The sequence below is a fragment of the Physeter macrocephalus genome, chromosome 8 (genome assembly GCF_002837175.3).
Source record: "Physeter macrocephalus isolate SW-GA chromosome 8, ASM283717v5, whole genome shotgun sequence".
In the NCBI taxonomy this organism is placed as follows: domain Eukaryota; kingdom Metazoa; phylum Chordata; class Mammalia; order Artiodactyla; family Physeteridae; genus Physeter; species Physeter macrocephalus.
Window position 1 is genome coordinate 131,061,815 of NC_041221.1, and position 20,368 is coordinate 131,082,182.

Below are 20,368 nucleotides of genomic sequence, written 5' to 3' on the forward strand. Positions count from 1 at the left end.
CTCCCCTCTTATTTCATTAAATGTTATTTGGATACTACTTCAATATCTATTTTTATCCTTAAACCTGTTTTCCCTGTTTAAAACTGAAATATTTCAAGTATTGATAGATAATTATAAGGAAGTTACATCTTACTTTGCAGGGAGTTAATGAGCTCTAACTCCTAAATTCAACACATGCATAAAACTCATATCTAGCCCCCATTCCTGTTGGAGAAAATTCTTAGGAATGTTCCATCTCTCAATCACTCTTCACAATTTTTTTCTTCAGCCTTGGAACAGATTCCTATTTCTTTGGTTGAATACCAGATGTACTTCAATTTACAAAGTCATGTCATGCAAAGAATGTTTACTCTAAAATTTACTACATAAATTTTATAAATGTATGGTATGGCAAGAGGCTAGAACTAATTTATTTTGGTACAAATTTGGATTCATGTTAAAGATTAAGTGCACTTGCGATGTGCAATTCCTCTGTAACAGTACTTCTAACATAACTCTCTGTGCAAGGCACTATTCTAAGCACTTTAACATGATCACATTTCAAACTCAGAGTAATCTTATGAGGTGGGTACTACCGTATTACAGATGAGGAAACTAGGTACAGATCAAGTAACTTTCTCAAGGTCAACTAGTCAGTATGTGGTAGGGCTGGGATATGAACCCAGGCAGTCTGGTCTTTTAGCCAATAACTATACTATCCCTTAAGAGATGTTAAGGGATTGAGTTTAGTTTTAAAATTCTACTGAACTTAAATATTCATCCCAATTTGTGAAAATATCATGTTGATTGAGTGGTTTTTTTTTTTGCGGTATGCGGGCCTCTCACTGTTGTGGCCTCTCCTGTTGCGGAGCACAGGCTCCGGATGCACAGGCTCCGGACGCACAGGCTCAGCGGCCATGGCTTACGGGCCCAGCAGCTCCACGGCATGTGGGATCTTCCTAGGCCCGGGCACGAACCCGTGTCCCCTGCATTGGCAGGCGGACTCTCAACCACTGTGCCACCAGGGAAGCCCTGATTGAGTTTTATATAGACTTGTGTCTATCCAGTTAAGAGGTTTTCACCATTTTCCACTTTTTTTTTGTAATGTAAACAAGTCTGGATATAGGAACACTCTGATCTCTGATAGAAAGCACTCTTGACTTATAGACCAATTTTTTCCTCTTCCTAGAAATATCCTTGAGTCTGTACAGACACACCCCAAAATTTAAAAGTTGCATGAATATGAATAACTTCTGAAACTGATCTAAAAATTCTTCCTCATGTAGGTGGAAGGTAGTGGAGAGGAAAGCTATTGAAGGTGGCTTATTTAGTAAGTCTGTTGTGTGCCCAGTAAACGAGGTACCTGTCTTATTCATTTAGTACTCTTTTAAAAGACAGAAGCCTGGGGCTCAAAAAACAATTTAGAGTTATGTCTAAGGTAACCTCAATTCTCCCAGGTTTTAAGAGAGATCAAGTTTTTAGGTCTTGGTGGTGTTTATTACAATTCCTTTCTCTACTGCATTCAGCAATGCAGAGTCCCAAAGGAATCTGGTATGTGGGGATTATGTATGTAAACAAAAGTCCATAGGTGGAAAGCTATTAAAGGTAAATGAAATTGTCCATAGGACAGGGGCCTTGTGCAAAGATGGTACTTCAGTTCCCATCTAGTTAGGGAAAAACTAAACTTTTGTCTGATATGGGGAAATTCTAGTTATCTTGTTCTAGTATATGATGTAGCGCACAAAGATATATTAGAAACACACACACAGATGTGTGTGCTGTTTTTTCAGTAATTTCTCCCCATCATCACTACAGGTTTTTAAAACAATTTTGTCAATAATAACCGGAGGTTTTTAAGTTTTCTGTTCATAGCATGGACTAGGGCTTTCTTTTAATTGAGCCCAAAAGATGAACGAGATGCACCCTATACAAAACTCTCTTAGCTCAGCAACATTAGTTCCTTGCTGGTTGAAATCAAGAGCCCTGGAAGGAAAAGCTCCAAGTTTCCTCTTTGGCATATGGAGGACTCAGACTTGGGCTAGAAGCCTGCATGGACTGTCAGGAACTCTGCCATTGACTTAGTGCTAAAGCTTGGCCACAAGATGCTTTTGTTTACCAGTGACTTCTGGAATCGTATATTTGGAAAGACTCTAAATATACTTTGCTGAGTAAAAGCAAATAACCTTTTAGCTGGTTAGAGAGGTCTTTACGTGGTGATGGTCTTTGGTTACAAGTGTGATGCTTCTGTAGTCCTTTGGGGGGATATTAGAGCTGACCTCAGGCTCCATCAACCTGAATCATTTAGTTGTCATTCTTCCTGGAATGCAGGAGGGCTTTTGTGGTGTCTTGAGGGCTGCCAAAGTGCAAATGTAAGCACACTTAAGGCAGACCTCTTAATGCTGCTTCCTGTCTGAAGCCTTCCCTTCCCCCTTTACAAACAAGGCCTTGTGCCAAGAATACTGCAGCCCACCAGCTGAATTGGACTAGCAGCACTCTTGAACAGAAGAATGTCAAATGCCAAGAGGTTTGCAGCTCTTTGGCTGGTCTCTGCATAAAGTCATTCTACAAAACTTGAGTTGGGAGATTTTGTTTTATTTTTTTGTGTTGGTGCTAGTAGAAAGACAACAGGAACGGGAAGCTTCTTGTTCTTATAACCATCTTTAGCAGAGAATAGGAAAGAATCCAGAGACTTTAGCTCATGGCTTCAGCTTCAGCTAAAGGCCTAGAATATCGCCTCCAAAGAAAATCTAGATTAGTGACCTTGCTGTATTGTAGTGGGCCTTGGCTATAGGACTGTACCTGCATGAGCACGTAAGACTGGTTTCAGGTGGAGACTCTGGAACATCGGCTGGAAAGCTGCCTTTAGAATGAAGACTGTCAATCCCAGGGGTGGGTACAAGAGATCTCTCGCAAGCCAGAAAGATCAGCGAGGGCAGTACTGTAGCCTGGTGGTAAGTTGATGATACCATCTGTTAGGGAGAAAGTTTCCTTTCTGGCTTTCATTAGCCCTTACACATTGGTTCTTAGGCAGCGGCTGGGTATGGTGCACACAGAGCAACTTGAGAACAGACTACAGTCACCATGGCGCCCTCTCAAGACCTAAGTAAGTTTGAGGGATCAGGCTGTTAAGAGCAACAATATAAGTACCAAAGATTGGAGCCAAACACTGGGAACTGCTTTCCAGATAACCTCTGGCAGTACATGCACAGGCCTAGGGAGGAGGCCAACAAGACAGCAGTGGACCTCCAAGGGTCCAAGCTCTGAATCCTCTGGGGACACTTTTTAATTAGCAGCTTTGTTTTTTGTTATAAAAGTAGAACCTAGTCATAAAAAATAAATTTGGTAAGCACAAAGGTAGAAAGAAGCATGAGTCATTCTCACCACCTGAGAAGTTGAGAACAGCTGGTTTAAGAAGTGAGGACTGTAGGTGTTGGTCCAAGCCCAAATGTTTCCAATAGTCTGGGGCCCAAAATTCACACCCAAAGTGATAAGGAATCTAGTCAGTTTACAGTGTGAGACTCCAGGGCAAGCCTGCCAGGCAGCTATGTTCATGGAGAAAGGAGCATACCCACAGACTGCAAGCCCCAGACCCCTAGAGGTAGGGATTCCAAGGCTGGCCACGTGCTGACCCCTTTCCCCATCCTGCTTCTGCCCCCTGTCCAAAACAGCCTGGCATTTAATTTGTGCTGCATTGTTCAGTGCCTGCTGCCATTTGTTCTGTCAACATAACTATTGATACGTTGGCACCTAATGGGTGCCAAGCTGCATGTTAGGTCCACCCTTTTGCAGCTTTCGGAATGGAGACTGGTCTGGTGGGGTGGGGTGGTCATTTTTATTTTATGTAAATTTTAGTTGAAACATTTCATATCTTCCCAGCGTGGCCTCAAAGGGAAAGTAGGGCAGAAATGAAGCAATTCACTAAGTGCCAGGTACTTACAGACATTGGTTTCTCTATGGAATCCTCCAATAAAGTAGGAATCATCCGCACAGTGCAGATCCCTACACTGAGGAACTCAAGAGGAAGGAATTAACTACCAGTTCACAACTACTGGGGATAATTAAACATTCTTAATAAAATGCCGAAGGGAAGGAAAAATGCAGCCCTAACAGCATGAGATTCTGGTGCTAGCATTCACAGCAAAGCAAGGGCTTTAATCACTAGGCCCATGCAGTTCAAGGTTGACCTTACTGTTAATTGCCCCTCCACTAAAGCAGGGGTAGACCAAGAGCTGCCTCAGGGGGCTTGCCTGGTGGTCTAGTGGTTAAGAATCCGCCTTGCAATGCAGGAGACGTGGGATCGATCCCTGGTCAGGGAACTAAGATCCCACATGCTGCAGGGCAGCTAAGCCCACGTGCTGCAACTATTGAGCCTGCATGCCACAACTAGAAAGAAGCCTGCATGCCACAACTAAGACCCGACACAACCAAAAATAAGATATTAAAAAAAAAAAAAAAAAAAAGACCTGCCTCAGGCCCCTAACAGCTTCTTTCTCCTAGGCAAATAAGTTGAAGGGCCATGTTCAAGGATATTTTTGGTTCACTGGGCTTTTTTTTACTAGGCTGGGAAAGAAGGATGGGACTTGGGCTGTGACTACCTGGATTACGTTCTAAAGAGGTATCCTTGTCTGACAGCACCGTCAAGGAAAAAAGCTCTGGTTCACATGCCCAGGTCTAGAACAGGTAGGAATTAGCTCCATTCTAATAGGAGCTTAATAGTCTCAACTTTTACTTTCTATTTGACTTCCAAGGGAATCTGTTCAGGTGATGTAGTCTTTGTTACCACACCTCCTCAGCTGGTACTCTTGTCTATGAGCAAGGCTTTAGGCCCACCTCCATCTCTGATAGGAGCACATGCAAAGGACTCTGCCTCTACTGCTGGCAGTGTGAAAAAAAACCTTCCAAACCAAAATGAGAAAGGCAGTCAATACTGCCACCCCTTGCCCTGGGTGTCATAACTTAGAAGGGACAGAGTAAACTTTGGGAAAGAAATTAGCAGGCTTGCTTTTCATTTAAATAAATAGGTTCTCTGGCTATTTATTTTAATGAAAAGCAAGCCAGGTGAGATTCTGTTTCTTGAGAGGGAGAGCATGCATTTATTTGTTGAAGGAAGCAATTTCCATACGACCACCAACCTGTTTAAGTTCTAAAATTCTCGCCTCTTAAGGATTATGTTTACTCTTATTCCTACAGAACTGAAAGGTATCCCTCTAAACTAGTCAAGAATGAGAGCCAGGACTAGATGACAAGATAACTAGATGACAGGCCTCAGACCCCAGAAATTGAGTCTCCTTCCAGACATCTGTACCCAGGCAGAGACTTTAGAGCTGGACAGCTGGGAAACACAAGTCACCTGATGGTTAGGGGATATATATCTCATGTCAGATACAACAATGTGTATTTTCACTGCCATTTACTACAGATAGCAAAGCAACAGAGGATGGGCAGTGATAGTTAATGTGATTCCTCCCAGTGCCCACAGAACAGGTAAGCCACAGGTCCAAATGGATCCTGGAAAAGTTCAGAGGGAATCCTTTCCTTTGCAGAGGTAGAGAGTATTGATCAGGTGAGCCACAGACTCTGAGGAATGTTTCAAAAAGCAACTTTCTGGATTACATGAAAGGGCATCACTATTAACTGAGCACCCTAAACTGTACTGTTAGTATAGGTCACCCAAACACAGGTCCAAAATGCACAGGTCCATTTATATGTAAATTGTTTTCAATAAATATGTACAGAATCTGCAGTTGGTTGAATCCATGGGTGGTTCAAGGATCAACTGTAGTTGCTTCTCAAAAGGTCTTGAGACTTATGTCTTTTAACAGATAAGATCCTCTCCTAGTCATCACTTGCAGTAATACTTTATTTACCATGTCCCTTCCTGTGATCTCACTTGATCCTCAGCCCATCTTGGGGAGGGCTGTATATATGAAGAGACCAGTAGCTTGCAGCTTATATCTGGTGTGAGCTCCAGTTTCAGATCTAAGAGTGGGCCATTTTACTTGCACAGGAGTGCTGCAATGCAAATTTTAGATTTCTATGCCACTTTCCACTCCAAAAAAAACAAAGGATAAAATTCTAAAATACTGATTAATTTTATAGGTGAGATAGCCACAGAGGTTGTGAAGGTAAGATGAAAAACAGGCAGCTTATCCTGGGAAGAGTAATGGGATCCTGAAACAGAAAAAGGATATTAAGTGAAAACTAAGGAAGTCTCAATGAAGTGTGGACATTAGTTAACAGTGTATCAATATTGGTTCATTAATTATAACAAATGTACCATACTAATGTAAGATGCTAGTAATAGGGGAAACTATGCAGAGTATATGGCAACTCTGAACTATCTTTGCAGACTTCCTGTAAATCTACAATTGTTCTAAAATAAAAGCTTATTTTTTAAAAGTTTTTAAAAAAGGGCAGCTTAAACTGAGGAAATAAGAGAAAACCCACTAGAAAATGGCACCAGAAAATTTGATTAACTAGAGAAGTCTTCAAAAACTATAAAGACTTTGCAATGGATGTGTTCCTGATAGGACATTTTATTTTATATCTTATAGAGAAGCCAAGGCTCACTGAGCACTGTGCTTGGCCCTCTAACATCTTAAACCTTGCCATAGGTCTTTGTGATAGGTATTTCTATGATCTTCATTTTCCAGGAAAGGCCACAGGAGAAAAGTGGCCTGTCAGAGGTCCTGAGGTCTTCACTTGGGCCACCCTAGTGGTCACTACAGATTAGAGCTAGAAGCTGCACAGAGATGTGGTATGCTGTTTGGCCTTAACCTTGAGCCATGGGTGAGAGTCGTCCTACTTCTCTGCCCCCAGACACCATGCTCCCACAGTTGCTCTCCTCTTCAGCACTTCAGTGACCTGAGTTTACCAGTAGATTAAGCTAAGGCAGGTCCACTGTCGTATTCTGCGACCCTGTCCCATACAGTGATAAGTGAATCCTGCTGTGACTGTTACATTGTTGCCCCCCAAATGAAGTCCCTCTCGGTATTTATGCCTGGAGATAAGTACTTAAGAGTGGGTACTAAATAAGAAAGAGGAACAGGGAGGGGTTAAGAAATATACATCAACTGAAAGGGGGAAATTAATAAAACCAGAATTTCAGAGCAAAGCAGCACTGCACTAATAAGCAAGTATTTCTTGAGGGACTTTGTACAAGGCAATTCCTCAAGCCTAGAATACTGAAGCCTCAGGCTCCCTGCAGAAAAAGAGAATACGGGCTTTATTCAGCAGCCTGGAAGGCTTTCTAGAGAACCTACAATCAACTGGCTGCCTGAAACAAGCTGTGGAATCTTGTGTCAATGAGTTCTAAAATAAGGCTTTTTTATAGGCTGCCTCTTCCCATGAGCTGGTAGATACCTGAAGCCTATGATTTGATTTTCACTCAACTCTTTAAAAAAAGATGAAGTGTGTGTGGCAATAGGGTACATGGATGGTGTAAACTTCAGGTAGAAATAAGGGATATGGTTTACCTCAGTCGGCGGGGAAAAAAGACCATAAAGCAGAATCACACATGAAGGTACGTTGTTGAAAAATCCAAAGTGTAAAATTCACTACCTGCCATTATTACATCAACATTAAAAAAAAATAGGCATTTTTAACATTTTGACCAACGTTCAAAACCTGAAAATAAAAAAGAGGGCATGATTTATAAATACATAAATATCCATGCATACTTTTACAGTGATAGCTACTAGAAGAATGAGAACTTTTAAAACGCCAATCTAGACAAGATTCCCTTTCATTCCAATTGCCTCTTTCCTACATGTTGTTAATATCAAGAGTCTTAAGAGAGTTGCTGAGGTCAATGTCATATTCATCCCAGCCTCCTTTCCAAGCCTGTAACTAATGATGAAAATGTGATGAATCTTCTGCCTTAGCTTTGATGCTAGGAAAAAAAGAAAAAGTTAGTAGCCATGTAGTCTAATGAATCAAATTCATAAATTAAAATACAGCAGTGATGCAATATTTATGTACTACCCAGATGGTAGGTAGACTCAGAAATTATTAAGATTTTACTACATACAGAAAATTCAGCAAAACACTGACCATACTATCCATTTGGAAGCCAGAGTCTAATTTTTTTGTCTTGTCACTTGTGATCTATAAATGTTCACAATTTAAAGTGATAACAGAAATACTTAAAAAATAACTTTTTCCATGGCATGCTCTGCAATGAAGGCTTCTAAAAACAGAATCACATAAACACTTATTGTTCTAAATTAAAATCAGTTGAATCCAGGTAGTAATTTACAACATTTCACATTGAGTCAGGATATTTAGGAGATGTGAAGGTTATAGGTTTCTGGATTTCACACTATTAGAAACTACAGAAACTGCATGTCTTCTAACAGTGGTGAACTGAAGCAGATGTATTCTTTCTGGGTACTCTCTAGCACCACTGGTAAATTTAAACTTGGCTTTAGACAACTTTTAAGCAGGGTACAAAGAAATCATTTTGTCTGTCACCTTCTATTTGAATGGATTTCCTTAACATTTAGCAGTGCAAGTGAATCAGTCTGAGACTCTTTTTAGTAAGCAGAGTTTTCGAGGTATGACCTATTTCCTAGCTTAAGCCTGTCACTCCAGTCTTTGAGAAGTGAAGAAGCGAAATTCCTCAGCAAAAGCAAAATATAAGAGGGCTTTCTCTTTTTAGGAGACTGCAGTATTACCTAAAGAAACCATCTTTAGTCCAAAAGGAAAGAGAATCCCCTAAGCCATCTCTCAAATTTCCAATAGGATAGACCAAGGCTATAGCAGAAGAGTTGCCACTGGCTTTGGCTGCTCCAAGTATGGTCTTTGACTCAAGGTGCTGGCAGGTGATTGACTCAGCCTGGGCACCAGGCAACAGACTGGCCTGTGGGGTCAGAAAGAGCTTTTCTGGCTTCTTCTATTTCTGTGGATAAAGGGAAAAGAAAGGTAGCTCCATGGAGCATTTATCTTAGGATACAAGACAAAACCTGATTTAACTAATCTGATAAGCTGAAAAAAATTTTTTTTAAATACTCACAAATAGTTGCCATCTTATTAGAATCACATCTCCTTCCACCAATGGAGTGGCTGCTCCATTACTTTAGAGCTTGCCAAGACCGTATATAATGCACAAAAAACCTCTTGAAAGGCAGGCACACTTGTTTTTCCAACTTCTCTTTCACATTTCACATTTAGTCACTTTCCATACTGTCACTTTCCCTCTTGGACAAAAATGTTCTTAGGGGGGACTTCCCTGGTGGTGCAGTGGTTAAGAATCCACCTGCCAATGCAGGGGACCCAGGTTCGAGCCCTGGTCCAGGAAGATCCCACATGCTGCGGAGCAACTAAGCCCATGCACCACAACTACTAAGCCTGCAGTCTAGAGCCCATGTGCCACAACTACTGAAGCCTGCGCGCCTAGAGCCCGTGTTCTGCAACAAGACGAGCCACCGCAATTAGAAGCCCGCGCACCACAATGAAGAGTAGCCCCTGCTTGCCGCAACTAGAGAAAGCCTGCACGCAGCAACGAAGACTCAATGCAGCCAAAAATAAATAAAAATAAATTTATAAAAAAAAAATGTTCTTAGGAAAAATGGAGTAATTAAGTGGACAGATTTTTTTGAGCCAATAATGATAGCTTCTTAGTCAATCACTCCTCTTTCTCCTTAAGACAATGCCTTGGAAATATAAACTCTGACAGTCTTAGTAATACATCATTCCTGAGTGAGCTGCTGCTCTTTGCTAATTATTGCTCATTAATGGGTAAAGCTGGTTGGTCAATCACAAAGTCTGCTAGTAGGTACCTAGGGAGGGCTGTTAGATAACTGAGACTGTTCAGTATATTTTGTCTGAATCCCCCTTTTTCAGAAAAAAAATCATACACTGCAAGTATCTGACAAATACCACCTGTCAGAGACCAATGCTCATTTCTTTTCTCAGATTCCACATCCCCCTTCCCCCACCAAAAAAAAAGAGAGTTGGACAGACCACAGAGGTGTACTGGCCTTAAAACTGCAGAATAACCATAAAGTATTTTAAAAATCTTACTTTAAAGAACTTATGTCCCTAAGTTATCTTCACTATTCAGTCTCGGGATACCAGTAATGCCAGGCGATTCATTTCCACTTGCTAGCTAGCTTCAAAACCCAACTAAAATAATTTTAGAGCTAAGGATCAAAGAACTATAACTGACCTTTTCAGGTGCATGGATCAACATCAAAGTTTTTTGTTTTTGTTTTTTGTTTCTGGGGTGGCAATGTTGCTTAATGTTTGCCAGCCTCTATCTATTACATGCAAAAACCTCAGGCAAAAAGACAAAAAAAAACTGCTGCAAAGCTCCCAGGGCGCTCTTTCCAGTGGGCTCTCAGGGTAGCCTTCAATAGAGAAGGGACAGCCTTCAACACAACACAATTCTGTCATGGCACACAGCTCAGATGACTTGTTCTCAGGACAGGCTTATCTAAAAGACTCTTACCAACTGGCAAAACTCTACACATCCTCTAAGTATCTCACTTTTCAGGATCAACTTAGCTTCATTTTCAGTGACATCAACAGTCTAAAACTTGGTTACTAAGAAAACATAAGTTTTATTTGAAGGAAGTTCAAACATATATAATCAAAAAGTGCTATAGAAATACAGGCTCCCTGTAGGCTTCTTCCAGGTAGCTAGGTGCCAATCATTAGTCTGATGGCAGAGCTGGTTTCAGGGATGCCAAAGTTCATTTCTGAGGACTCTTCTCTGGAGGCTGACACTGTGCAATTAAAGAGTCAAAAACGAATATCCCAGGACAGGGCTCCCTACATTTTTGAGGTTCAAGACCCCTTTACAATGTTTATAACAGTTTAGAAACTCTTCTCCTCAACACACATACATATACTTCTTCACAATAGCCTATGGATAATGTTAGGGACATGCGTATTAATTACAAAACCTCCTTAGTCTCTTCTGGAGTCTGAAGCCCAAATATCGTGAAGTGTTCTGACCTCTAATATCCCAATATGACTGGAAAGAGACAGAGAAGTATAACAAAATTTATGTGAAAATGGATCTTACAGAGGGCAGAATACCTCTTAAGACCAAAAGGCCAAGGAAAGAATCAGCCATGAGCAGTCAGGAAGTAAAGGCTCATCCTATTCCCTGCCTGCCCCTGACGAATGGGGTGCAATCAGGTGGCTGGAAATTATCTAGACGCCCCATGCCTGGGCCCCAGGAACCTCACCGCTAGGATACTGAAGGACTTCCTAGAGGTTTTTTTAAAATATTATATAAGAGAATCCAAAAAGTCACCAACTCCTAATTCACAACGGCTCCCGGGCTACAAACAGCCCTGTTAACAGATTTTAAAAACAAAATAGCCCCTTGAACACAACCTGAACTTTTGATTCCAGGTTCAATTAAAAAACAATACTTTTTTAAAGAAAAATATCTGAAATCAAGTGGGGTGTGCTGTTTGGGGCTGAAGTACTTTCTGGGCAGCTGAGGATTTGATTAGCTCCTGACACTCACACTGAAGGGAACCTTTTTATATGCCCAGCTTCCCAAAAAAAGACCCAACTAGGGTGAAGCAAGGGCTTACCTATGTTTCTGAAGATAGAACTATAAGAGAGGCCAGCAGTCTTTACTCTTTTGCTTTGGTCAATTTTGTAAGCATTTTCTGAGCATCTTCTCTGGGTTATGCCTATACTAGGTTTTGGAATTAGAAGGACTAATATCTAGCCGTTCCGTGGCACGTGGGATCCTCCCGGACCGGGGCACGAACCCGTGTCCCCTGCATCGGCAGGCGGACTCTCAACCACTGCGCCACCAGGGAAGCCCTGCCCAAATCTTTTATATCCTTACTCTTTTTTTTTTTTTTGTCTACTTGTTCAATCAATTATTGAAAGAGGGATATTAAAGTTTCCAATCACAGCTGTGGATTTGTCTTTTTCCTTTTAGTTCTTTCAACTTCATGTATTTGCAAGGTTTTATTCAGTACATAGAAATCAATACAAGATGATTGATTTATCTTCTTTTTTTTTTTTTTTTTTTTTTTTGTGATATGCGGGCCTCCCTCCGTTGTGGCCTCTCCCGTTGCGGAGCACAGGCTCCGGACGCGCAGGCTCAGCGGCCACGGCTCACGGGCCCAGCCGCTCCACGGCATGTGGGATCCTCCCGGACCGGGGCGCGAACCCGATTCCCCTGCATCGGCAGGCGGACGCGCAACCACTGCGCCACCAGGGAAGCCCAGAAGGACTAATATCTTAAGCACCATCTCTTCCCTCAAGAAGCTTACAATCTGCTCTTTAAAAGGTCTGGGTAAAGTGCTAAAGAAATAAACTATGGGAGATGAGGAAGCAATTAATTTTGTTGCCTTAGGAGACCAGGGCAAATGAGAAAAACCATATCTTGGGAGATTGTGAAAAGCAGTTGGGACGCCCAGCCCCATCCTCTGAGCTTCCTCTGCCACACTCTCCATGGCCCCAGCCAAAGGACCCAGATACAAGGCTCAACAGGCAGCAGCTCACCATGTAAAAAATCCACAGCCTCAGATCAGAACAAGCCTGGCAGAATAGGGAAAAGCTATGATGATATTACTCCATCTACATTTCCATCAGCAAGTCAGAGGGTCCAAACAGGTCTGGTGGGGTCCTCACTGATTGGGGTAAGGCTGAGTTAATGTTACCAACAAGATTTTTTAATAGGTGGGAAACTGTAGAACTCTAACCAACATTTTCTTAAAATTCAAGCAAAAAGCTCAAAACAGAATTTTCCTAAAGGAACTGAAGAGGTTGAGTTTATGTGTTACTCTACCAACAATGCATAATTTATCTACTGAGTTGTTCTCTAGTTATGAAAAGGCTTATACCAATTACAGAGAAATAAAATGAAAGGGCTTAGATTGGGGTAGTAAACAAGAGCATTCAGAAAACAATATACTCTAATACATCATCATAAAGGCAGGGGCCGTTAGCTCTATACCATTTCAAATGCACTTGGAAATCCTGTTTACCTTTTTCATTAATTCACTTCTGGTAGTAAATTGTGGCAGGTCTTCCACTTCAATCCCATCAGCCATTTCCATCACCTTGTCTAAAAGGTCTTTGTTGTAACTGCATGATAAAAAGTAGTAAGATAAAAACCGTGGAAGAATTATTGTCACTGTGGGCTAAAAAGAAATTGCAGGTAGCTGGACTATAAACTCCTCCTCTCAGAGGAACGATTTGATACTCCTGGGGAAACTGATAGATGTTCAGCATCAAGTTAGAAAATAGTTCTTGCACATGTGGATACAGAAGCAGCACTAGGGATGCCAATGGAGCAGGTGTCTTAAGATTTACAAAACAAATAAGACTTACAAAAATAGAGGCACTGTACCTCTGGCAGTATATATTCACAGATATGATATGAGGGCCAAAATTCTTTTTTATTTTTTTGAACATGTGGAGTATTGGTCTAACGAAAATAACATTATTTGTTCATCTGTCCAATTTTCTGACATTTGCCTAATCTTGGATCCTGTTAACCAGAATTTACTAGAGGAACCGGGAAGTCAGAGAAAAGGGAGGGATACAGCAGGCACTGCTTCCCCATATCCTGTTCTAATAACTCCCCAAATCTGAAAGCAAAATCAAGCAGCTTAGGGCTGGAGGGACCATGTGACTAGACAGCCATAAGGAGCACAGAAACCAGGACTAAAGCCAGGTCATCTCATTATCCTAACACAATTTCAGGAAATGCTTAATAAAAGGAAGTGGGAGCCTCAAGATTTGCCACCTGCTTCATGGTGTGACAGAGGGAGTGCCATTTCAAAAAGTCCCTTGAAGGCATTTGTTATTTTGATAAAAGGAAAGGCAGAGAGGCAAAGACTGCTTCTTGCTACATGGTCTAGCAGACTAGGACATGGGGAGAAAAAGACAAGGGCCACAGACTACATCCTGCCATAAATGGTAAAATCCACCAATCCTGCTAGATGCTGCATGACCCTAGGTATGTCTCTTTCCCTCTCTCAGCTTTGCAGATGTAAAGTAGAGATCTGAGTTTCTGTCCCTGCACGTTTGCCATGTGGAAGAAAGGAGCTAATGAACTTAAAATGCCCTCTGCAAAGGTGAAAGTTTGAAGTAATTATAATAATAATATAAATAACAATGGCAACTCGAACGCCTAGCATGTATAGAGCTCTTGCGAGATGACAGCCTGTGCTAAGTGCTTTTCACCCTTTAATACTGTAGTCATCCCAACTAATTTTCCAGATGAGGAAACTAAAGCTCAGAGAGATTAAGTATCTTTCCAAAGGACTGGCTAGGGTGGAAACCTGCCTTAGGCCTGTCTAGTGCGGTTGGAGTTTGGGGGCAGGGTCAGCCTTGGGCAGGGGTCAGCCCTGGGGGAGGACTGCGGATCCGGACAGGGTCAGCCAGCCGCCAGGGGTCCGCACCTGCAACCCAGGAAGAGGTGGTTGGCCCAGACCATGGAGAGGGACAGCAGCTGGTCCAGGCGGCCGCCGCCGTCTGGCGGGTCGCGGTAATCGGGCAGATGGCGCAGGATGAATTCCATGCGGGCCTTCCATTGCTTCTCGCTCTCCGAGTAGGAGCGGAACTGCTCAGCGAAGTCGGTCGCCTGCCGCACACCAGAAACCAGCTCCTCCACGGCTGCAGCCGCTTCGCCACCCACCATGGCGCCCTCCGTCGCTGAGGGCCGGACCCGCCCACCGCCTTCCGTACACGCACTGCGCCACCTCCCCGCGGCTAGAGGGGCCGCAGCGGCGAGCGACTGCTCAGGAGGACTGGTCTGGAGCGCCCTCGGCGGGCGCGGCGGCCTCACCCGGCCCGGCCCCTCAGACTTCTGCAGCCGCGGCCCGTGGAGTGGGCCTACCCCGGGGCCTCAGGGGCAGTTCTCGGCCCACCCCGCGGGGAACCAGTAGGAAAACTGAGGCCCTCCCAAGCACAGAGTAAGGGCAGCCCTCTCCAATTCGGCAGCCGGATGCCAGCCAGGACTGTACTGTGTCCTTGGCCTGGGAATTCCCCGGGCACCCGGCCCGCAGACCGATGCCCCCAGTTCTGAGGACGTATAGGTGTAGCTGCTCTGGATCTACTTTTATCGATTCCCAGAGGTCTCGACACTCCACCCAGGTTGTGGCCCGCCTTCCTGGAGCCAGTAATCCATCCAACTGAATACCTGCCAGACCCTTTGCTAGGTGCTGGAGACGCAATGAGAGCAAATTCAGAGCGCTGCTCTAATGAACTTTACAGTCGTGAATACTTAATTGCTCAAGGGTAACTTTTCAAAGTTGGCAACTTTTATTAAAGAAAGGCCCTGAGTGCTAGGACCATGAATAAGCAAGAGACCTGATCCAGACTTGGAGGTCAGGAAAATGATGCTGGAGAGCAGAGAGATGAACAAGAGTTAACTACATGAAAAAGAGTAGGGCACTGCAAGAGAGCCTGGCCTGGTGAGAGAACTGCAAGATCTGTATGACAGATCCTAAAGTGGGGGACAGTGGAGGAGATGAGGCTGCAAAGATTACCAAGAACAGTAGGTCATGGAAGGAGTTGTGGTCTAGACCCTAAAAGGAATGGGGAGCCACTGAACGATTTTAACCAGGTGTATCCAAAAGATGCTGGGAGGAGCCAAAATGGATGTGTCAAGAGGAGATGAGCAGGTGAGTTGGCCTAACTCTGCTGTCTGTCCTAGGGTCGGGTAGACCCATCGACAAACAGAAGAGCTTCCTCATAAGAGGTGCATTTCCCATCCCGTTCAAGTACAATAACTGGGAAACCACTTGAGCCTCCATCAGCCTTGGGAAATTATTGACCTAATAGGCTTCCCCATCATCCCCCATCAAATGTGGGGCAGAGTACAGAGCTGAGCCTAGAATCCAGGATCCAAGATTCCAGTGTAGGTCCTATATTGTGAATGAGGCCGAGGGGCAGAGCCACCTATGTGTTGTCTGCTGCTTCTGCAGCTTCTAATGAGACATCAGGGCCTCCAACAAGCAGAAACCCCATATAGAATGGAAATATCAGGCAGTCTTATGAGTAGACTGTGCCTGTAGAACCAGCACCAGGCTCAGTGACATCCCATTGTGGTTAAAAATAGGGAGGCACGCTACTCTCACCCTGTTGAGCAGGAAGAATGTGAACAGGGCTATGAAACCAAAGACAGACTCAGCTACTCTACATCAGCCAGGAATAGGTGCCCAGAGCTGGGGCTCCCAAAACTGAGTGCAAATTATGTCTCCTGAGGGCCTTGTTAAAATAGCAGATTCCCAGGGAGTTTCCTGGTGGTCTAATGGTTAGGATTTGGCGCTTTCACTGCCGTGGCCCAGGTTCAGTCCCTGGTTGGGGAACTGAGATTCCACAAGCTGCGTGGCAAAAAAAAAAAAAAATAGTGGATTCCCAGGCCCATCACTGGATTAGTAGAGTTAGGGACTTCCCTGGTGGTCCAGTGGTTAAGACTTCACACTCCCAATGCAGGGGCCACGGGTTCTATCCCTGGTCAGGGAACTGAGATTCCACAAACTGCGTGGCAAAAAAAAAAAAAAAAATAGTGGATTCCCAGGCCCATCACTGGATGTTGAGTCTAGGCTCCAGGTAATTGATTCCATCTGCAGCTGGCCAAACTTTGAAAAATGTTGATGAGCGTTCTTGGAACCAAATTCTGGGTCACCTGATTGTATGGTGGAGAGGTTGACCCAGAAATAGGAACCTGGGCTTTGTGACCAACAGCTGCAGCTACACAGCTAACTCCGCCCCCCGGGGTGTGAAAAAGCTAAGAGGTCATCCAGCAGCTGGTTCATTTAGCATCATCTTTGATAATGATGAGACATATGCATATGTGTACCTACATACAAACATATTCAGACATGCATGCAGGTTATAACAACTCAAAAGTACACAAATAGGTATTCTTTTTTTATAATATGATCTTGTTAACATTGTACTTTCAAAATGTAAAGTAGCCTAAAATGATTAGATAATATTAACATTTTACCAGCCCCTGCGGCAAGTCCAATTACTGCCCAGTTTATTGTTTCTAACTCGTTTCTGTGATTCAGGTTTTCTTAAAGTTACTTACTTATATAGACAAGGATCAGTTTTCCTACTTCATCTTCATTTTAAAACATCATTATTGATATATAATTCACATACCATAAAATTCACCAATTTAAAATACTCAATGGTTCTAGTATGTTCACAGATTTGTGCAACCATCAACACGAATTAAATATAGAACATTTTCATTACCCCAAAAAGAAACTCCATATCCATTAGCAATTGCTCCCCACTCCCTCAAGCCCCTGGCAGCAACTGATTAACTTTTTATCTCTATAGATTTCCTCTTCTGGACGTTTAACGTAAATGATTTCTTGTGACTAGCTCTTTCACTTATGGAATGTTTTCAAGATTCATCCATGTTGTAGCATGTGTCAGTACTTCATTCCTTTTTTATGGCTGAGTAACATTCCATTGTATGGATATACCTCATTTTGTTTATCATTTCATCAGTTGCTAGACATTTGGGTTTTTTCTACATCTTGGCTATTATGAATAATGCTGCTGTGAACATTCATGTACAAGTTTTTATGTGGACATATATTTTCAATTTTCTTGGTGTATAGTGGATTGCTACGTCTATGTTTAGCTTTTTGAGGAACTAACAGATTGTTTTCCACAGCGTCTGCACCATTCTACATTCCCACCAGCAATGTATGAGGGTTCCGATTTTTCTACATCCTTGTCAACTCTTATTATTTTCCCTTTTTTTGATTATAGGCATCTTAGTGGGTACAAGGCTGTATCACATTGTGGTTTTGTTTTGTATTTCCCTAAGGAATAATGATGTTGAGCATCTTTCATGTGTTTATTGGCCATTTGTATATCTTCTTTGTAGATATGTCTATTGAGATCCCTTGCCCCTGTTTTTTTTAATATCTTTATTGGAGTATAATTATTTTACAATGGTGTATTAGTTTCTGCTGTACAACAAAGTGAATCAGCTATATGTATACATATATCCCCATATCCCCTCCCTCTTGAGCCTCCCTCCCACCCTCCCTATCCCATCCCTCTAGGTGGACACAAAGCATCAAGCTGATCTCCCTGTGCTGTGCAGCAGCTTCCCACTAGCTATCCATTTTACATTTGGTAGTGTATATATGTCAGTGCTACTCTCTCACTTCATCCCAGCTTCCCCTTCCCCTCTGTGTCCTCAAGTCCGTTCTCTACATCTGCGTCTTTATACCTGCCCTGCCGCTAGGTTCATCAGTACTGGGTTTTTTTAGATTCCATATTTGTGCATTAGCATACGGTATTTGTTTTTCTCTTTCTGACTTACTTCACTCTGTATGACAGACTCTAGGTCCATCCACCTCATTATAAATAACTCAATTTCGTTCCTTTTTATGGCTGAGTAATATTCCATTGTATACATGTGCCACATCTTTTTTTTTTTTTTTTGCCACATCTTCTTTATCCATTCATCTGTCAATGGACATTTAGGTTGCTTCCATGTCCTGGCTATTGTAAATAGTGCTGCAATGAACATTGTGCTACATGACTCTTTTTGAATTATGGCTTTCTCAGGGTATATGCCCAGTAGTGGGATTGCTGGGTCATATGGTAGTTCTATTTTTAGTTTTTTAAGGAACTCTTCTCCATAGTGGCTGTATCAATTTACATTCCCACCAACAGTGCAGGAGTGTTCCCTTGCCCTTTTTTTAAAAAAAACAAAAATAGACTTTATTTTTTAGAGCAGTTATTGGTTTACAGCAAAACTGAATGGAAAGTACAGAGAGTTTCCATACATCCCATCCTCCCCTGACCCCCACCACACATAGCCTCCTGCACTACCAACTGCTCTCACCAGAGACACATCTGTTACGTTGACACATCATTCTCATCGAAGTCCGCAGTTTACGTTAGAGTTCACACTTGGTGTTGTACATTCTGTGGGTTTTGACAAATGCATAATGACATGTATCCATCATCATACTAACATTTGGAATAGTTTTACTGCCCTAAAAATCCTATCAGTGTTTTCTGAAGAGCAGAAGTTTTTAATTTTGATAAAATCAAATTTATTATTTTTTTTATGAGCCATGCTTTTTTGTCCTATCTAAGAAATCTCTGTCCTATCTAAGGACAAATCTTTGTCCTATCTAAGAAATCTTTGTCTAACTCAGTGACCTAAAAATTTCTGTTTTCTTCTGGAAGTTTTATAGTTTTACGTTATACTTTTAGGTCTGTGATTCATTTCAAGTAAATTTTTGTATATGATGCAAGGTATGAGTTGTCAAGAGCAACAAAGAATATAAGATTTTATCCCACTTACAAGCTAATAGGTTACCCTGCCACAGTTTCAGTGGGTGCTGGCAAAATACTTAAGACTCCTAAAACAGAGACAAAGAACTTAGTGACTCAGAGCACAGTGAACATGAGTTTCATGTGTGTATTGGTTCCCCTTGTCCCCTAAGTCCCACAGGGACTATGCCAAAGGGCCCATGTAGATAAGGTACAAACAGGTACACACAGTGGGTTTGTGTGACCACCGAGGAACCCCAAGTTTAAGGAACATCAATCTTTTTTAAAAGATTTATTTGGCTACGCCAGGTCTTAGTTGTGGCATGCAGGATCTTCAGTTGCGACATGTGGGATCTAGTTCCCTGACCAGGGATTGAACCCAGGCCCCCTGCATTGGGAGCATGGGGTCTTAGCCACTGGACCACCAGGGAAGTCCCAGGGAACATCAGTCTTTTATAAAGGACTGCAGGCAAACCTGCTCAACCTTTGCCCCAGAGCAATACATTATCTTTTTATCTGGATGGTAAACAAATTTACCCTTTGCTCTGAAGATAGACACTATCCGTAGGCTGCTTCATGGACTAAACATCCTTGAAAAGACAGTCTGGAACAAAAGGGCAGTTAGTGTCTAACTCTTAAGATGTGCAGATATGTGAGAAACCCATGGAAAATTATTTCCCAGCATAGGCTGAGATTTTTTTTTTTTGCATATGGTTGTCTAATTGGTCCAGTACAATTTGTTGAAAAGATTATCGTTTTTCCATTCAATTACTTTGATACCGTTATCAAGAATTAATTGACCATATATGTGTGAATCTATTTATGGACTCTCTATTCTGCTCCATTGATCTATGTGTCTATCTTTTTACCAATACCATAGTGTCTTGATTACTGTAGCTTAAGAGTTAGCAAGCTTTTTCTGTTAAGGGTGGGCTACATATAATTCCTGTTGTTGTTTTTTTTTTTGAATTTTAGAATTTTATTTATCTTTTTATACAGCAGGTTCTTATTAGTTATCCATTTTATACATATTAGTGTGTATACTTTGTTTCTTTTTCAACCACTTAAAAACATAAAAAGCATTGTAGCTTATGGGCCTTACAAAAATAGGCTGCAGGCTAATTTGGCCCATGCTGTA

General features: G+C 42.3%; 1 protein-coding gene across 4 annotated transcripts; it reads right to left on the reverse strand.

Annotated features, from left to right (window-relative positions):
* Positions 1–5,786: 5,786 nt before the first annotated feature.
* On the reverse strand, positions 5,787–14,646 carry CDKN2AIPNL (CDKN2A interacting protein N-terminal like). Of its 4 annotated transcripts, XM_007107067.3 has the most exons (4): positions 14,367–14,646; positions 12,945–13,044; positions 7,455–7,539; positions 5,787–6,150 (listed from the first exon to the last, which is right to left on the reverse strand). In XM_007107067.3, the coding sequence occupies exons 1-3, from the start codon at positions 14,603–14,605 to the stop codon at positions 7,456–7,458; spliced, it is 423 nt and encodes a 140-aa protein (XP_007107129.1). In that variant the 5' UTR covers positions 14,606–14,646; the 3' UTR covers positions 5,787–6,150; position 7,455. The 4 variants fall into 4 exon arrangements, with proteins under 4 accessions (XP_007107129.1, XP_007107130.1, XP_007107131.1 ...); XM_007107068.3 differs by lacking the exon at positions 5,787–6,150 and having other exon boundaries at positions 7,490–7,605; XM_007107069.3 differs by lacking the exon at positions 5,787–6,150 and having other exon boundaries at positions 7,490–7,870; positions 14,367–14,645.
* Positions 14,647–20,368: the final 5,722 nt, after the last annotated feature.

What these genes read in the sequence shown, in the direction of transcription:
- CDKN2AIPNL (XM_007107067.3), bottom strand. Translation starts at nt 14,605, where the DNA reads ATGGTGGGTGGCGAAGCGGCTGCAGCCGTGGAGGAGCTGGTTTCTGGT. An exon ending in CACCTCTTCCTGGGTTGCAG is followed by an intron (nt 13,045 to 14,366) that starts GTGCGGACCCCT and finishes TTTATCATGCAG; the next exon opens with TTACAACAAAGACCTTTTAG. An exon ending in GAAGTGAATTAATGAAAAAG is followed by an intron (nt 7,540 to 12,944) that starts GTAAACAGGATT and finishes TAATAATGGCAG; the next exon opens with GTAGTGAATTTTACACTTTG.